The sequence below is a fragment of the Perca fluviatilis genome, chromosome 17 (assembly GCF_010015445.1).
Source record: "Perca fluviatilis chromosome 17, GENO_Pfluv_1.0, whole genome shotgun sequence".
In the NCBI taxonomy this organism is placed as follows: Eukaryota; Metazoa; Chordata; class Actinopteri; order Perciformes; family Percidae; genus Perca; species Perca fluviatilis.
The window spans coordinates 36,340,452-36,356,303 of NC_053128.1; the positions used below are offsets into that span (position 1 = coordinate 36,340,452).

General features: G+C 40.3%; 1 protein-coding gene across 4 annotated transcripts; it reads right to left on the bottom strand.

The window, feature by feature from the left end:
- Positions 1-3,558: 3,558 nt before the first annotated feature.
- LOC120545285 (deoxyribonuclease-2-beta-like) lies at positions 3,559-13,028 on the bottom strand. Of its 4 annotated transcripts, none has more exons than XM_039779489.1 (9): positions 12,895-13,028; positions 12,665-12,738; positions 11,681-11,863; positions 10,100-10,274; positions 7,933-8,014; positions 7,403-7,564; positions 7,132-7,314; positions 5,420-5,446; positions 3,559-4,696 (listed from the first exon to the last, which is right to left on the bottom strand). In XM_039779489.1, exons 3-9 carry the CDS (start codon positions 11,773-11,775, stop codon positions 4,194-4,196), a joined length of 1,227 nt encoding a protein of 408 aa, XP_039635423.1. In that variant the 5' UTR covers positions 11,776-11,863; positions 12,665-12,738; positions 12,895-13,028; the 3' UTR covers positions 3,559-4,193. The 4 variants fall into 4 exon arrangements, with proteins under 4 accessions (XP_039635423.1, XP_039635422.1, XP_039635421.1 ...); XM_039779488.1 differs by having other exon boundaries at positions 5,420-5,449; positions 11,681-11,859; positions 12,895-13,027; XM_039779487.1 differs by having other exon boundaries at positions 5,420-5,449; positions 12,895-13,027.
- Positions 13,029-15,852: the final 2,824 nt, after the last annotated feature.

Genomic DNA, 15,852 nt, shown 5'->3' on the forward strand with positions numbered 1-15,852 from the left:
GCTGTGTGTCCCAGAGGCTTCAAGGTGAGACCGATGATCCAGTTTTGAAGCATCAAGGCAGTTTGGAGTCTGTTAGTTGAGCAGATGTTTAAAAAGCGGGTCACATATGCACATGTGTGGTGTTGTGTTGTGCATCGGTCAGCTCATGTGATATTATATTACTGTACAATGTGTCTAAGGTCAGCCATGCAATGTGTCAATCTTGAAACCCACTTACTCCTTTAATAGATTAGTTTTTAACATGTAAGTAGTAAATATACTGCACTTTTGTGCATGTGTGTGTATGTGCATGCACGCGGGTGCACAGGCGTGCCTGAATGTGTGTGTGTGTGTGTGTGTGTGTGTGTGAAGACGTCATCACGCATGTTGATGACATCATCAAAGTGTGTGTTTGTGGGGAGGGGGCCGTTCCCTGGGTTGCTATTACCATGTGTGTTAAAACATTGGTTAGACAAATAATTAAAAGAATCAATGAGTAAACTCCCCCCTTAATGTTTGAAACCGTATGATTGAAAAAGTATAAGTTGCAGTGTTTTGGGTATTCAGCTCACTTTTTGTGTCTCAGCCAGTTTTAGCTAGCTAGCAAAAGGAGTCCTTATCTAGTAAGTCTGTTTCAGCTATTTCCTTCACTAAAACTAAAGGATCTCCACCACCAAAGGGTCTTTTTAAATCTTTTGTTGGAGCAAAAATCTACTAGAGCAACTCTTCATGATGGAAACCCCGGTAAGTACATACATCAAAATCAGTTTTATTATTAAATCCTGTTCTTTAATAATTCATTATAGAGTAAAAACTAAAACAATAGTGCCATGTAGTTTAAAAGTCTCTGATTTGATAGATATGATTAGCGTCTTATTCAAAGGATGAGACAGGTTGATGAACCGTTTATTCTATCACAAGGTAAAGCATTGGGTGTTAGTTGTACCCATATTTCAGTGTAAGTTGATTTGATTTCATATTGTTAGTTTCAAGCATTCTGTTTTTCTTTTAGGGGTGGTAAGACATGTGTTACAAGATTTAAACTAAAACGGTGGTTTAAAACGAAGACAGAAATCTGATCATGTGTTCCTGAATCAGAGTCTGTACTCTGTAAGAAGTCAAAAAACAGCCAAGAGGGATTTATCTACAAGCATTTGTACTGCTTTTTTTATTTTATTCATGTAGACGTAGTAGTAGCCTTTACGTACGTGTGTGTGTCTGTGTGTGTGTGTGTGTGTGTGTGTGTGTGTGTGTGTGTGTGTGTGTGTGTGTGTGTGTGTGTGTGTGTGTGTGTGTGTGTGTGTGTGTGTGTGTGTGTGTGTGTGTGTGTGTGTGTGAGATTCACAGTCCCAAGCATGCTGGAGGGATTTCATTAGAACAGTCTACAGGTCACCAGTCCCAAACAACAAGGCTCATCATCTCTTCTATCACGGAGACATTTGGCCTCATTCACCAAAACGTGGTGAAGAAGATGTTGGTGAATGAGACCCATTGGCCCCGAGCCAGACAGACTGGAGAGGAGGAAGGGTCCCATTGTTGTTACCACATCACAGGTGAGTTGAAAAGAAAAAGCAAAATAGGGTTTTTATATTTTAAATTGTGTTATTTCTTATACTGTGTGTGTGTGTTGATATATTTAAGTGTAGATTAAAGTCTAGTTTGAACCTCTTGGTAAATGCATCGGCCACAAGTGTTGATAGTTTCAGACAAAGGGCTTCAAGAGTCAACTTTTAGAGTTTTAATCATTCAGAAAGAAACTGTAAAGTCTGCTTCCTTCCTGTTGATGAAAGGTGGTGGTGTAGTTCTGGACCCTGACCACCAGAGGGCCATCAACACCTGTGATGTCACAGTCAACAAAAAACACTTTGAATGGGAATGTATTGCAACATCATTTCAAAATAAAGAGTCTTTAGCTGCATTATACCGGCTGCTAAGCTACACTGTTGTTGTTGTTGTTGTTGTTGTTGTTGTTGTTCAGATGTGCACCGGTAGGCGATGGAGAGAGAAAAGCATTCTGGGGGAATCTCCGATCCTGCTTCTGATTTTGATAGTTGAAATCCCTGTTTTGATTTTCAAATTAAAGTCAAACTTGACCCCTTGGCGTAAATCTGATCATTATAGCAGTAGTTTAGCTTTGACCTGTAGGAACGTGAGGTTAGTCTCACATGTCAGACCCTCCTCCAAAGCACGCTGGAGGAAGGTCTGGTGAGGCCACATAGCGTTCGGGGATGGGAGGAAGACGTGCTCTGGGTTATTGGCATTTCTTTAAACCAATCACAATAAGTTAAGTCTTCTAGTTTCATATGATACAGACAGAGATCAATAATTCAATTTTATGAATCTATATTGGATCGTTTAAATGAAAACAGTTTTTTTTTAAATCCAGCCCTATTAATAAGCTGCATTCTGTGTCCTATTAAAAGTTTAACATTTAGAAATCTTAAGTTGAATTTAAAGAACCCTACAGGGAACCTATACATGATGATTTTATTCTTTAAAAGAAATGGAGTCAAAATGTTAATCACACTTTATTTATTTGATCCGACGGACATTTCAGATCATTTTACAGTCGTCACAGGAAACACTGGTCTGTGATTGGCTGGTCTCAAGGTATTTAAAAACTGCAGGTAACCATAGCAACAGCAGTGATGCCCTGGTTAACTGACCGTAACATGCCAACAGAAACACTCTGAAACATGGAGGATCAGACCTGTTCTTCTTCATCACTCAATCAATATTTATCACTCTACTCAAACAACTATCCCAATGCTGTTACATAAAACCCAAATATCCACCCAGAGTCACTCAGATTGGACTTTGCTGAAGTTCTCCTCCTCCTCCTCCTTAGTGTGGAGTGTTTAAAAATGACTTGTCATTAAATACCAAAGTTCAGTACCTAAGGAGTAAATCGTCTCAGCGTCATTAAGCCAATCAGCATGCAGCATGCTTCTACCAATATCTAATGTCTGTGATTGGCTCGCTAACGTTACAGGGCGTGGAGGCACGGAGAAAAAACTCTACGTTACAGAGACAGACGTGTGTGGTTGTGTTTTGAGAGGATCTACATTTATTTAACCCTCATGTTGTCTTCGGGTCAAATTTGACCTGTTTTTAAAGTTTCTATATCAGAAATATGGATTCTTTTCAACCAAATTGCCCACAAATAACATGGTTACATACATACAACACTCTTTACAAGTAAAATGACAGATCAGTTCACTACTTTTATTGAATTGTGGGTGTTTTATTTAATATTATAGCATATTTTAGGGGGTGGCAGTAGCTCATTCCGTAGGGAGTTGGGTTAGGAAACGGAGGTGGACTGGTAGCTGAGAGGTGCCAGTTCACCTCCTGGGCACTGCCAAGGTGCTCTTGAGCAAGGCACCAAACCCCCCCGAATTGCTCAGGGCGCATGTGCAGCAGTCGCAGCCCACTCACTCTGACATCTCTCCATTAGTGCATGTAAAAGGACGTGTGTGTAGTGTGTAGTATGTAATAACAGTGTAAATTGTAATTTCCCCATTGGGGATCAATAAAGAGTATAAATTATTAAATTATTAATGAATTATATTTCTGCTTTTTAAACTCAACAATGTGGTATGATTTCATATAAATGAAGTTTATTGACCATGAATTACAAGAATAAGTGTAAAACTAGTCACAATTTGATGTTAGTGGTGTGTATATACTGGTGGTAGTGGGGAAAAAGCGTAGAAAACATCAAAGTGACAAAAATGTCGAAAAAAGTGTGAAAAAAGCGACAAAATGGCAAAAGAACAAGAAAAACATCAGAAAAATATAAACAAAAAAATGCAACAAAAACGTCTACAAAAGTGGCTGAAGAAAATGCAAAAAACATTCTGAAAAAAGTGTCAACATTTTTTTAGCCGGGAGGACAACACAAGATTTAAGTGTACTGTAAAGTTATTTCTTTGTGGTAAATTGGATTTTTTTCTAAATTTTTGTCACAAAGGAACTGGATTTAATTTTGTTATTGAATATTTTCAAACGATACCAGTCTTACCCAAATGCACCCTGGTTCTCCAACTCCTCCGTGTGTACAATATGTATATGTTTACTTTTGTAATCGGTTTGTCATTACTAACTTATCACATCCAATTAACAGTGACAGTTGGTAGCCATTAGAATTCTTTAAATCATTGATATTTCTGTCCACCCTCGTTTGTATTAAACTATGGATTCAGAAATATATGTCAATTTATAATCATTTGAAAATGATAAATCAAAGCACACAAAGGCCCAAACAAAACTGGACTCAAAGGGAGAGGCTTATTTATCCCTCCACTCAATGATCCAGCATCAGGGTCACAGTCTGGGTCCCAGACACGGGGGAGCTTACTGGAGCAATCCTCAGTTTGATTAATAAGACCTTTAAATAGTTCACTCACCTGTTGATGATTAAAGCACAGTGCCCCCCCCGGCCTTGTGTATTGTTTGAGTGCTCTGTTTACATCAGCGATACAGATCAAATGATTATTATTATCTTTAGCTACACACCACTTGGCATGATCATTACCAGCCTTCCACTCAACCTCCCACTTAACTTCCCCGTTACCCAAATCAGCTTTTACAGATTTAATATTGATCACTTGGGGTTGATTTTGTTCGCAGTATGGCTTGTCTTGATTGCAGGGCCAGGTTTGGACTTTCACATCAGTGTTGTATTCCTTTGCAATAGTGAGGTAAAGATCTCCTTCTGCAAGATCAACAACATACGAGTCATGTTACAGAAACAGGTTCTCACTCCCATCTCGCAAAAAATACAGACGCTTGGTCTGGTGCCTTTGTCGTTGTTATTGACGCAAAAAGTCTCCTTTAGCGTAATAAAACACGCTTTATTTAAACGAGCTAGGTCGGGACTATTGGCGTCCCTTTTGGCGAAGTTATGTTAAGGAAAAGTCGTGGCTGGGCTTACATTTCCTTTACACGCAGGAAGAACGGGACGATTAAGGAAGAAAGCGACTTTAGGAAAACGTGACAAGCGGGACACAATCCCCGGTCTCCTGGGTGGAAGTCCTGCGTCTGACCCATCCTGCCCCGACCAGCCTCCCTACGAGGTATTTCCCCCTTAAATACTACTCACTAAAGCCCGTGGAGCTGCTGCTCTCCCCGGTACGTTCTCCAAACACGCTGAAGGGCGCTTTTTTCATCGCTTCAGAAGCTGACAGCCACTGTCTAAATGTCCGTATTTTACGAGTTCGGAGTGAGAACGGGTTGCACAGACATTATATTACACAAAATACTCCACCTTGTACATGCTTTGATAATAAAAAAATCAATAAATCAGTTCCACTTGGACTTAAAAGTTCATCTTTGCATTGGTGGGGTTTTTTCTACACATTCTGCAGATTAGGGTTCAGTTTAGCTCCAATTGTTTAAAGGTTTAAAACACATTTAGTAACTGAGAATATTTTTTTACCGTATATTCCTTGTTGTGGCCTTTCTTCTTCTGAAACAAATAGTAAAATAGTTTGTATTAGGGCTGGGTAAATTAATACCAAACGAACGCCAAACGCCGTGTAACCAGTAACATAGCTCAGGCACAGCGTTCGTGGTTGACTGGTCATGCCTGTTTTCCCAACATGGCGCCTGCCTGTATACGTGAACGCTACTGTCTTTATGAACTAAATGCGTAAGAAAAAAGTGAAGTAGTGAGAATAGTTTGAAAAGTGGGAGTGGTTTTAAAGGGCAATTCTGGCACAAAATGAACCTAGGGGTTAATGACATGTGAACCGAGTCGACCGTTCTCTGGGACATGTTTTCATGCTCTAGCTTGAAACAAGCTAGAGCGAATTGCTGATTAGCTTCTAAAGCTAGTCTTCGGGGCACAGCTAAAGTAAAACCAGTCGAACGACGAACGCCGTGCAACCAGTAAAATAGATCAAGCACAGCGTTCGGCGTACAACTGGTCGTGACTGTTTTCCCAAGATGGCGCCTGCTTGTAATACGTGAATGCTACTGTCTTTATAAACTATCTTTGTAATAAACAGTCGGTACACTTACACAGTTCTCAATGCTTGGGTTTACATGTAGGGACCCTCTTTATGCTACCGTGGAAGTGTGGTGATATTTTGAGCCTTGTTAGTGGTGTAGAAATAGAGATTTCTTTTTACTTTACCCTCTGCCCCAGCCGACTAGCGTTATAAGCTAATTAGCGGTTTGAGCTAAAACTGATCACACTGGATTAGCATGAAAACATGTCCCAGAGAACGGTCGACTCTGTAATTATGTTATTAACCCATAGGTTCATTTTGCGCCGGATTTCTCTTTTAACTTGCTCATACTAACGTTGCACTAGGAAGTTGCGTTTTAATCAGTTCTTTTTTCTGCTCGTTGCAAAAGCGGTTTCAGAAAAGTGTCTGCGTGTGTCCACGACATAGCACGTAACATCGCGGCTGCGCAACCGGTTCAAGTCTGCAGCTTTCCGTGGAACACAGAAAGTATGTCCGAGCCTCCTGGATGGGGTAACTGAGACTCTGTTCCCCTGCTTGTCAGTTAATAATCTGTTAACGAGAGTCAGCTATCGGCCAGAAAATTCTAAATTAGCCTCCCTACCCATACCCGACAGTGATTTGAAACAAAAACACTTTTGTGGCCGGGTTGGCTCAGTGGGAAGAGCAGGGGCACATATATTGAGAGGCTTATGCCTCGATGCAAAGGTTCAGGGTTCGAATCTGACCTGTGACAATTTCCTGCATTTCTTCCCCCTCTCTCTCTCCCCTTTCTCATCTAGCTGTTCTGTGTTTTTTAAAGATTCTTTTTTGGGGCTTTTTCCCATTATTAGATTAGGGGGAGAGAGATTGGGGATGACATGCAGCAAAGGGCAGCAGGTCGGATTTGTACTTGTGCCGCTGCAAAGGACTCAGCCAACATGGGGCGCACGCTCTTACTGGGTCAGCTAGAAGCCGCCCCAATTTGGACTTTTATTTAACCAATTCTAAGAAGTCACATGCTGTAATGAATTATGATAAACATACTTCACCACCCGCTGCTGATGTTAAACTACAGTAGAAGCTTCTCTCAACCAGTTCACATAACATTTGATTTTCTCAGTAAAATGTCTCTTTTTTTTGTAACTTTGTCTTTACTAAGTTAGGTAATCTGATTCCAGCCATCATGCAGATATCTCACCTTTATACAGTTTCTTAGCAAAGCTACGAAACTGTGTTCCTCCTGCTGATGTCAGGTGCTGGATTATCTCTCCTGGTATTCTGTTGCCCGATGATTTATTTGCAGCCTCCTTAAGCTCATTATAAAAGTCAGTTGGAATATGATGATCAAACGGGTAAGCTGAGATGTTCAGCAGGTGTTGACCTTCAAATAGTACAACAAGACAACATTAAAATCATATTCAAATCAACCACTAAGACCATAAATATGAAGATTTAACTGAGAACATTACCTATCTTGTTGAACTGGTTGTAGTTGAATGTTACACAGATAAACGTCTGAGCATACACTGATCCGCTGGTTGGATAGAAGTTATTATCTCTTTTGAAAGGGAACTTTGGTACGCTGTGTAAGAGCCAGACTCCTGTCTTGGCTTTATCCATCATCACAAGTCCTGAAACATCAACACATAGACAGAACTATTGGCTGATGTTTAAAGTCCTAAAATGTGATTTTCTGACTGTTTGATATTTTAAACTAACAGATAATACTACTAATAACTAATAATACTAGATCAGTTGCACTGCTTATTGATTTAGTTCACTTCAATGCATCAGTAGATATTACTTCCTCAGCTCCTCAGCTTGAATCTCCTCTGGGCGTGACTAAGATGCAAGGAGAGGAATCAAGGACAGGAATCAAGGATGCAACTGGGAATTGTGAAAGTGCTATTCACTCTGAGCAGCCTCTGTCCTCTGGGATGAAAACCTGATGGAGGTTCAGAGAGATGTTTCCTGTGAGAGTGATGCTTTCTCTACTCACCTTTACTGTGACCAAACTTATCAGGAACACCCTTTCCATCTGGAGGTTGGTCGCTGTAGCTGATGAATCCAAAGTCTGCTGGCTATAAGTGATGCAGGATGAAGAGTGGAAAGTGTCAGAAGTAATGATTTAATGATTGGGATGTACATAGTTAAGGGTGTAGCGATACATCAATCTGGATTGACTTGTGATATCAGTAAATGTATTGTTGTCCAAATAATAGATATATCGTATTGTGATAAAATGTGAGATTTACATCCCTAGTATGTAGCCAATCCAAAGAGGGGACGCAAGGTGTGGGCGTGTCAAGGTGTCAAATTTCTGTGTGACGCTGCGGGACAGGTAGGGGTTTGTATCTAGACTCTTCATGGTCCAATCTGCCCCAAATTATTAATGCTTTTTAGTACAACAGATTAGTAAAAAAATTGTTCACTTTGGTATAAAAGCATGAAATTTGGCACAGATACTCTCTAAGGGCCACTATTTTGGAAAAAGGCGGCCACTCAAAAATTCAATATGGTGGCCATTTTTCAAGATGGCCGCCATTGCTATTCAATGCTTATTATATCAATGATTCAAGCAGTGATCCAAGCATACAATTTGAGACAAATACTCTCTAAAGGACATGTTAATGGAAAAAGATGCTTGTCCCTCAAAAATTCAAGATGGCCGCCATTTTTAAAGATGGCCACCATTCCTGTCGAAAATTTATGAAAGGATTCAAGAGAAATGGCGGCCATCTTGAAAAAAGGTTGCCATCTTGAATTTTTGAGCGACCAGCACCGTTTTCCAAAAAAACATTCTTAAGAGTATTTTCACAAAATGTTATGCCTACATCACTGTTTGAACGATTGACATAATGAGCATTTGACAGAAATAGCATCCATCTTGAAAAAATGGCCGCCATGTTGAATTTGTGGGTGGCCAACGCCTTTTTCCCAAAAAGTGACCCTTAGAGAGTATCTGTGCCAAATTTCATGCTTCTATACCAATTTGAACGATTCTCTTGAAATATGCCATTAATCTGCTGTACTATTTAGAAACATGGCCTGAGGACATCTACAAGCCAATAATAGTTATATAGTCATAGCGCCCCCTACTGGAAACAGGAAGTTAGCCCTGATGCCACATAATGGAAACAGGAAGTGGTGCACAATTTGAAATATGTAATTTCCAACACTATGCACTCCATGGAGGGAATTAAGTCTAATTATTGCGTGCATCGTCTGACGGTCATGGAAATACACGGCCGCGTCGACTGGTGAGCCATCGGCACCCCTGACAGGCGCAGAGTGCGAAGGCCCGTTCCAATTGCACCTGACTGCAGTACGCAGATCGGGGTTGGGCCAAATGTGGGCGGAGCTAAATGTTTGACTCCGTTGGTGCGCCATCTGATGGCGGCCATCAGGCAGCACATCAAACGTCAATGCATCACCTTTATTATATATATATATATATATATATATATATATATATATATATATATATATATATATATATATATGGAGCCCTGGTCTCTGGGGAACGCCAGACAACACCTGACGGTTGTTAAGGCAGAGGCGGAGTGGCAATCGGGAAAGTCTGGACGGACTAACCTGCCGGCTGCCTGCCCGTGGGCCGACGCTGCCTGCCTGCCTGTGGTCTACAAAATTTCCCCAATAGATGTTTTGGTTCCACTCCGCCGCTGGGTTAAGGAAAAGGATAACGGGGGAAAGCAAACGTGACTCGTGGGAAACAAGCCCATATGTCTCTGGGGGACGCCAACAACAACGGGAAAAGCAAACTTCTCATGAGAGAAAAGATCTCCGGTCAGCTTGAAAGTCCTGTGCTTTCCCCTCAGACCAATGGCCAGAGTGATAGAGAAATGGCTCTGCCAATTGCTGTTTGGCAAGTGGGCGGAGTCAAAAGTTTAGCTCCACCCACATTGAGCCACTCCTCGATTTGCATACTGCAGTCAGGGCTTACTCGCCCATTCATCGCAGCTTGGAGCTTTAATTTTAAACTGTTCTTCAGTTTCTCACCTGTTGTGTGTTGAACAGTTTGATGAAATCTAGATAGTTGGTGCTTTATAATTAGTACAGACCATAATATCTATCCATCAGTTTGAGTCATGGTTTCACTTTTCATCAAAACAGAAACAGAGCTGCAGTTTCAACCTGATTCTCACCATTGATGTGGTTGGTTTAAAAAGGGGCCGGAGGGTGTTTGCCAGGACACCGTTAGTATTGTTGATGAGCTTATTGTGATCTTTAGAGGTCTTCTTCCCTTTTGGATCAATGTAAATATATTCCAAACCCTTAGTTCCGATGTTATTCAGTTTGGGTGCCTTGTACATGATGTACCTGATGATGAGTAGAGAAAAGAAACATCAATGTGCAGAGAGGACAGAGACTCAAGAGCACTATACATAAATCTAATGTAATCAATCATGTGCATGTTCAGAGTGACCAGACTTCTCTCTACATCCTGAATCAGTACCTCCAGGATTTCGCAGCCTTTTTTTTAGATTGTTGCGGCCCAAAAGGCTGATTTTGTGTGAGCTTTTCTAAAAAATTGCGATAAAAGTTGCAATGTCTTTTGTATGTTTGTTGCAATGAAGTTTCGGGAGACAATGAAAGTTGCAAAAAAAGTTGTGATTTTGTTTTTGTATAGTTCTTTAAAAATAAAAAGGAAACTTATTTTGGGGAGATTAAAATCACTCTGGGCTGAGTTGTCCTAGGAACCTTACCAAAAAGGCTCAGGATGCTGCTAATGTTGGTATAATATGAAAACGGCTGGTGGATTTAAGACAAACAATAATAATTTTGTTTGCGGTGATTGGTCAAAATTGCGAGTCCCACAAAAATTCACGGTGATTGGTTGAATTTTCGTGAATTGGCACGATCGCGACATCGCGAAATCCTGGAGGGACTGCTGAATATATCTGGAAACAGGAAGTTAGCCCCATGTTACAAACATCCGATTTACATGAAATCTATATTGTGCGGTCCACACTTGATATAAAGCCACATAATGCATGTTTAGTGCAGGGTGGCTTTTTGCCATGAAACAGGAAGTAGTTGCAATACATCAATATCCATCGCCACGCACGGCGCTCTGTTTGATTATTGTGCCAATGCATGGACACGTTGACCGGCGTCCCGCCACTACCCCCTGTCCATCGCTGCTTGCAGCTTTGATTATAAAGATTATTTTTGTGCTAAACAATTACATATTTGGGCTTGGCATGATTGAAAAGTCCCAAAAATGTGCACACAGGTCAGACCTGGCGAAAATTGCAATTGTTGGTGGGAACATTTTTCTCATCTAGAGGAACATATACATTTTTTTGTGAAATTTCTTTGCCTGACAGTATGTCTCAGATATCCTGTGTTAATTTTCCTTTTACGAACATGTTTGAGGACACATATTGCAGCCATGTTCAAACTATTAAACACTTTGATATCGCATTTGGGTTGCTCTATAGTGCCCCCTACTTATTTTTTGCCTTTGACCACATATTTGACACCCTTAATATACTTGAATACTCATAAATAGGTCATGTGACAACAGGCCATTTTAGGCCCTTTACAGGTATGGACCTTATTTGAAAACTTCTAAAGGATTCATCAGATCCCTCCGAAATTGGGTCAGCAGCATGTCAAGACTTTTACGATGCCAAATTGCAAAGCTTCGTCCTCGGACCCTAATAAACTACTTCAAAGTAGTAGTAGTAGTAGTAGTAGTAGTAGTAGTAGTGCTGTCTCACCAGTCCACTTCTCCGTTGTTGTTGTCTCTGCATGTCACGTCTTGTCCATCAGCGCTCCAGCAGAGCAGACTGACCATCAGGAAAATCCTCCACATAACTCCCTATAGAGGTACAGTGAAATGTATCTGAAGTTCTCTGGCCCAAGTTGCAGAAGCTTGGTGACGTGGTGACTAAGGACGCTGTCTGGAAGAAAGAAAATAATGAATCATATTCAATTCAATTACATTTTTCATGTCATAGCAGGGCACTGCAGGGTGGAGCAGGATGTAACAGGGCGTAGCAGGATGTAACAGGACACTGCGGAGCAGAGCAGGGTGGAGCAGGACCACAGCGACAGCTGCAACCATGATTTAGGTACCACTCTAATCCAAGGAAACATGCTGGGTGAAAAAAAACATAAGGACTCCGGGGAATAGACTCCCCAGAGCTAAGTTAGTAACAAGCTTTTGTGGGACATGGATTCACACAGATGGACAGAGAGGAGAGAGAAGTTCAGTGTGTCAAAGGAAGGAAGTCCCCCAGTAATCTAAAACTATAACAGCATAATTAAGAGAGACATGTTAAGGAGAGGAGCCTGGTCGGGCTAGAACTCTCCCCAACCTCTACTTTCATATGAATGTAAGGTAGTATGTTCAGTTATTAGTTATGTCAAATACATATGAAAATCCATCTATAAAATTAAAAGATGATTTTTTAAAAGATGTACAGTCACTTTGCTAAATCACTAAAATCACAGATATGATTCTAAAAAAAGACAAACATGTTCAGTTCTCTCTTGTGTTTCAGAATTATTGGATTCTGAGTAAAAATATAATTGACAAAACTGTCCTTAATTTAAATTCAGCTTGTTTCATTTCAGTATTACTAAAATAATCATATGTTCTGTTATTAGTTATGTCAAATACATTTTCCTCATGCATTTACATCTGTTGTATCTTCTGATCTGATCATTTTAAATTATTTCCAGTTTCAAAGTGTTCTTACCGTTCTTGTTGTTGTTGTTGTTGGTCTGTGATGATGGTCTGTGATGCCGAGGAGGCAGAGAGCTGATTATATATCTGCAGAGAGGACGGATGCTCAGTGGTCACATGATTTTACAGAAACGGTCTCAGAGAGAAACAGCTGAGTCATCTGATAGGCTGCAGTGAAGTCTTTTTTCATCTGGTATATGAACGTATCCTTGTAAAGTAATTCCAAATTCAAAGTGTTCTTACCTGTGTTGTTGGTCTGTGATGATGAGGAGGCAGAGGGTACGTCCCAAAATCTTTAGATTGCATCCCCGATTCGGAGGACTGCTGAGTCATTTGATAGACTGCAGTGAAGTCTTTTTTTTTCCATCTGGTATATGATGGTATCCTTTTAAAGTAATTGCATATAGTTAATATCATTAGTAACAGCTGATGCTGAGCTACCTTAAATCTGTCACGTCCTGCAAAAGAGAGGACAACAAAGCCTACAGTAAAGAGTCTCCATTGATGTGGTTTTTATGTTTGTGGTGTCAAATATATGCCACAGAGACACAGAGCAGGTAACAAACAGGGAACCGTCTGCGTCCTTCCAGATATTTAATTTCGTTGTTACTATCGCCAGTTGCTATAAACCGACCCAAAAGTTTAGCTCCTGTGAAATCCATAGTTACCTCATGTGTGCTGTTTCTGTAGCTGAAAGTATGAAGAAGTAGTTGAATGCCAAAGAAATGTACGGAAGTAGTCAGATTTTTGTGTGAATGTTTAACAGCAATAATAATCATTGTGCCGATTGCTGCTATTGCAGCACATTGGCACACTGAATAAGAAAGTACTTATTGTTCTGTTACTGGTCAGCTGAAGAAAAGGCTTATTGATAATCAGATAGGTACAGATTAGACTTCTGACTGCCGGCTTGCAGTTTGTCTGTTAGATTTTTACTTGCTGTCGTTATGTTATATGTTGTGTTTGTTACTTATTGTTATGCATTGTACCTGTGTGAATATTAGTCTATATATGGTGCTTTTATGTGTTGACTCTAAAACGTCATTTTTATTTTACATTTTTTAGGTTTCCATTTTAAAACTGGCCATGGACAACAGATGAAAATGAATCTGGAACTTCAGATGCATTTCAGTGGACCTCTTCTTGGGTTGACCAGGAATTTAAAAACACAGGTATTTATCACAGGTTGATGGTTCTGTCACGTCTCGTCCCTATGTCATGTTTCTGTGTTAAGTTGGTTTCATGTTTCTTGTTGGTTTTCCATTTCCTGTTTTATTTTGGTAGTTTCTCTGTTCTTGTTATCTTGTTTTACTTCCTGTCTTTTGGTTTTCCCTCCTTTGTGATTGTCTTCTCCGCCCTGATGACTTTCACCTGTTCACCAGCCCTTGTGTCACCTGCCCCTTGTTAACCCTTGTTTACTTGTGTATTTAGTCTCTGTGTTTTCTTTGTGTCTTGTTGGATCATTGTCTTGGACTGTGGTGTCATGTTCCGTTCCGTTCCGGTCCGGTCCGTTCTGTTCTGTTCTGTTCTGTTCTGTTCTGGTCCGGTCCGTTCTGTTCTGTTCTGTTCTGTTCTGGTCCGGTCCGTTCCGTTCTGTTTGTCGGTGTTTCCAGTTTGTTCTTGGTCTTTTGTGTCCTCAGTACTTTTGGAAAGTTTTTGCCTGTTTCTTCAGGATGCTTTTTGTTGTACCATTGCTTAATTCAATCTTTGAACTCTACACTGCTCCTTCTTGTCTACATTTGGGTCCATGCCTCGCCACTCCCGTGACAGTTTCTGAATCAGTCGGTCTTCCTGTTTGTTACATCAACAAACCTTTCAAAATGTCTTCCTAAAAAACTAAACAAAAGGTAGTAAAGTGTTTAATCAGTTTGATAGATGGCCACTGATGTCAAATGTTTAATGATGTGCTCCTTAATGTGTGTCATATGGCATAATGTGATACGCTATATGTATAATATTGCATAAGATTCAGTCAGAATAAAATCTGAAATTATAGGAGCCACTAACACAAACAGCAGCCAGAAATAAAGATGTTTACTAGATATGTAACTGTGTGAATGAATGATAAATTAATTAATATGAAAATACCAACTGGGAATTTATCAAAAACTGATGAATGTCTGGTACAAAATTAAGGTATAAAGGTATAAATGTAACACATTGACTATCAGGTGAAGAAGGATTATAGCTTTTGTTCTCTATAAGCCAAATTCATCACTACTTAATTACTTTAAAACCTTTTGTATTAACCGATCATATTAACAGGATGATGTGAACTTGAAGCCCAGTGAATGTGGCGGTGTAACTGTTGCTGTAATTGTGTGTTTTAGGGAGTTATGTGGAGGATTCTCCTGATGGTCAGTGAATGTGGAGGTGTAACTGTTGCTGTAATTGTGTGTTTTAGGGAGTTATGTGGAGGATTCTCCTGATGGTCAGTGAATGTGGAGGTGTAACTGTTGCTGTAATTGTGTGTTTTAGGGAGTTATGTGGAGGATTTTCCTGATGGTCAGTGAATGTGTCGGTGTAACTGTTGCTGTAATTGTGTGTTTTAGGGAGTTATGTGGAGGATTTTCCTGATGGTCAGTGAATGTGGTGGTGTAACTGTTGCTGTAATTGTGTGTTTTAGGGAGTTATGTGGAGGATTTTCCTGATGGTCAGTCTGCTCTGCTGGAGCGCTGACGGACAAGATGTGACCTGCAGAGACTACAACAGAACTGTGGACTGGTGAGGCAACACTACTACTACTACTACTACTACTACTACTACTACTTTGAAGTAGTTTATTTCTGTTCTATATTTCAGCAGAACAATAAACATATGGGAGAATTAGTAGAGTGTGGGTCCATCATTCTTTTAAGTTGTATCCAGCTCCTTTTTGCCCTGTACCTCACCGGTGGGGATGTACACGCTACCACTACAGCTTTACATGATGTGTGGACTAGCCAAACCCTCCTCTGCAGCGCTGTGGAGGAAGGTCAAGACATGCATGACTACAGAAACGATCTGGATACTTTGCCCAGTGCGTTCTCACCGGGTTTCATGCAGGCTCTATAAACATGGACAACCGGTGGAATTATTATTTCATCCCCATTTTATTTTCTGATTACATTTTATATTTTGATTATAAATGGTCAAATGGTAATTTGTCACTTTAACTGATGCTGTAAGGAATTGTGGGACAGCATTATGTCCTTTCCTTGG

Excerpts from the sequence above, each read along its gene's own strand:
- LOC120545285 (XM_039779488.1), bottom strand. The coding sequence starts at position 11,775 with ATGTGGAGGATTTTCCTGATGGTCAGTCTGCTCTGCTGGAGCGCTGAT. Across the intron at positions 10,275-11,680 it reads AACAACGGAGAAGTGGACTG|GTACATCATGTACAAGGCAC; the intron begins GTGAGACAGCAC and ends ACTCATCATCAG. Across the intron at positions 8,015-10,099 it reads TTAAACCAACCACATCAATG|CCAGCAGACTTTGGATTCAT; the intron begins GTGAGAATCAGG and ends CATCACTTATAG.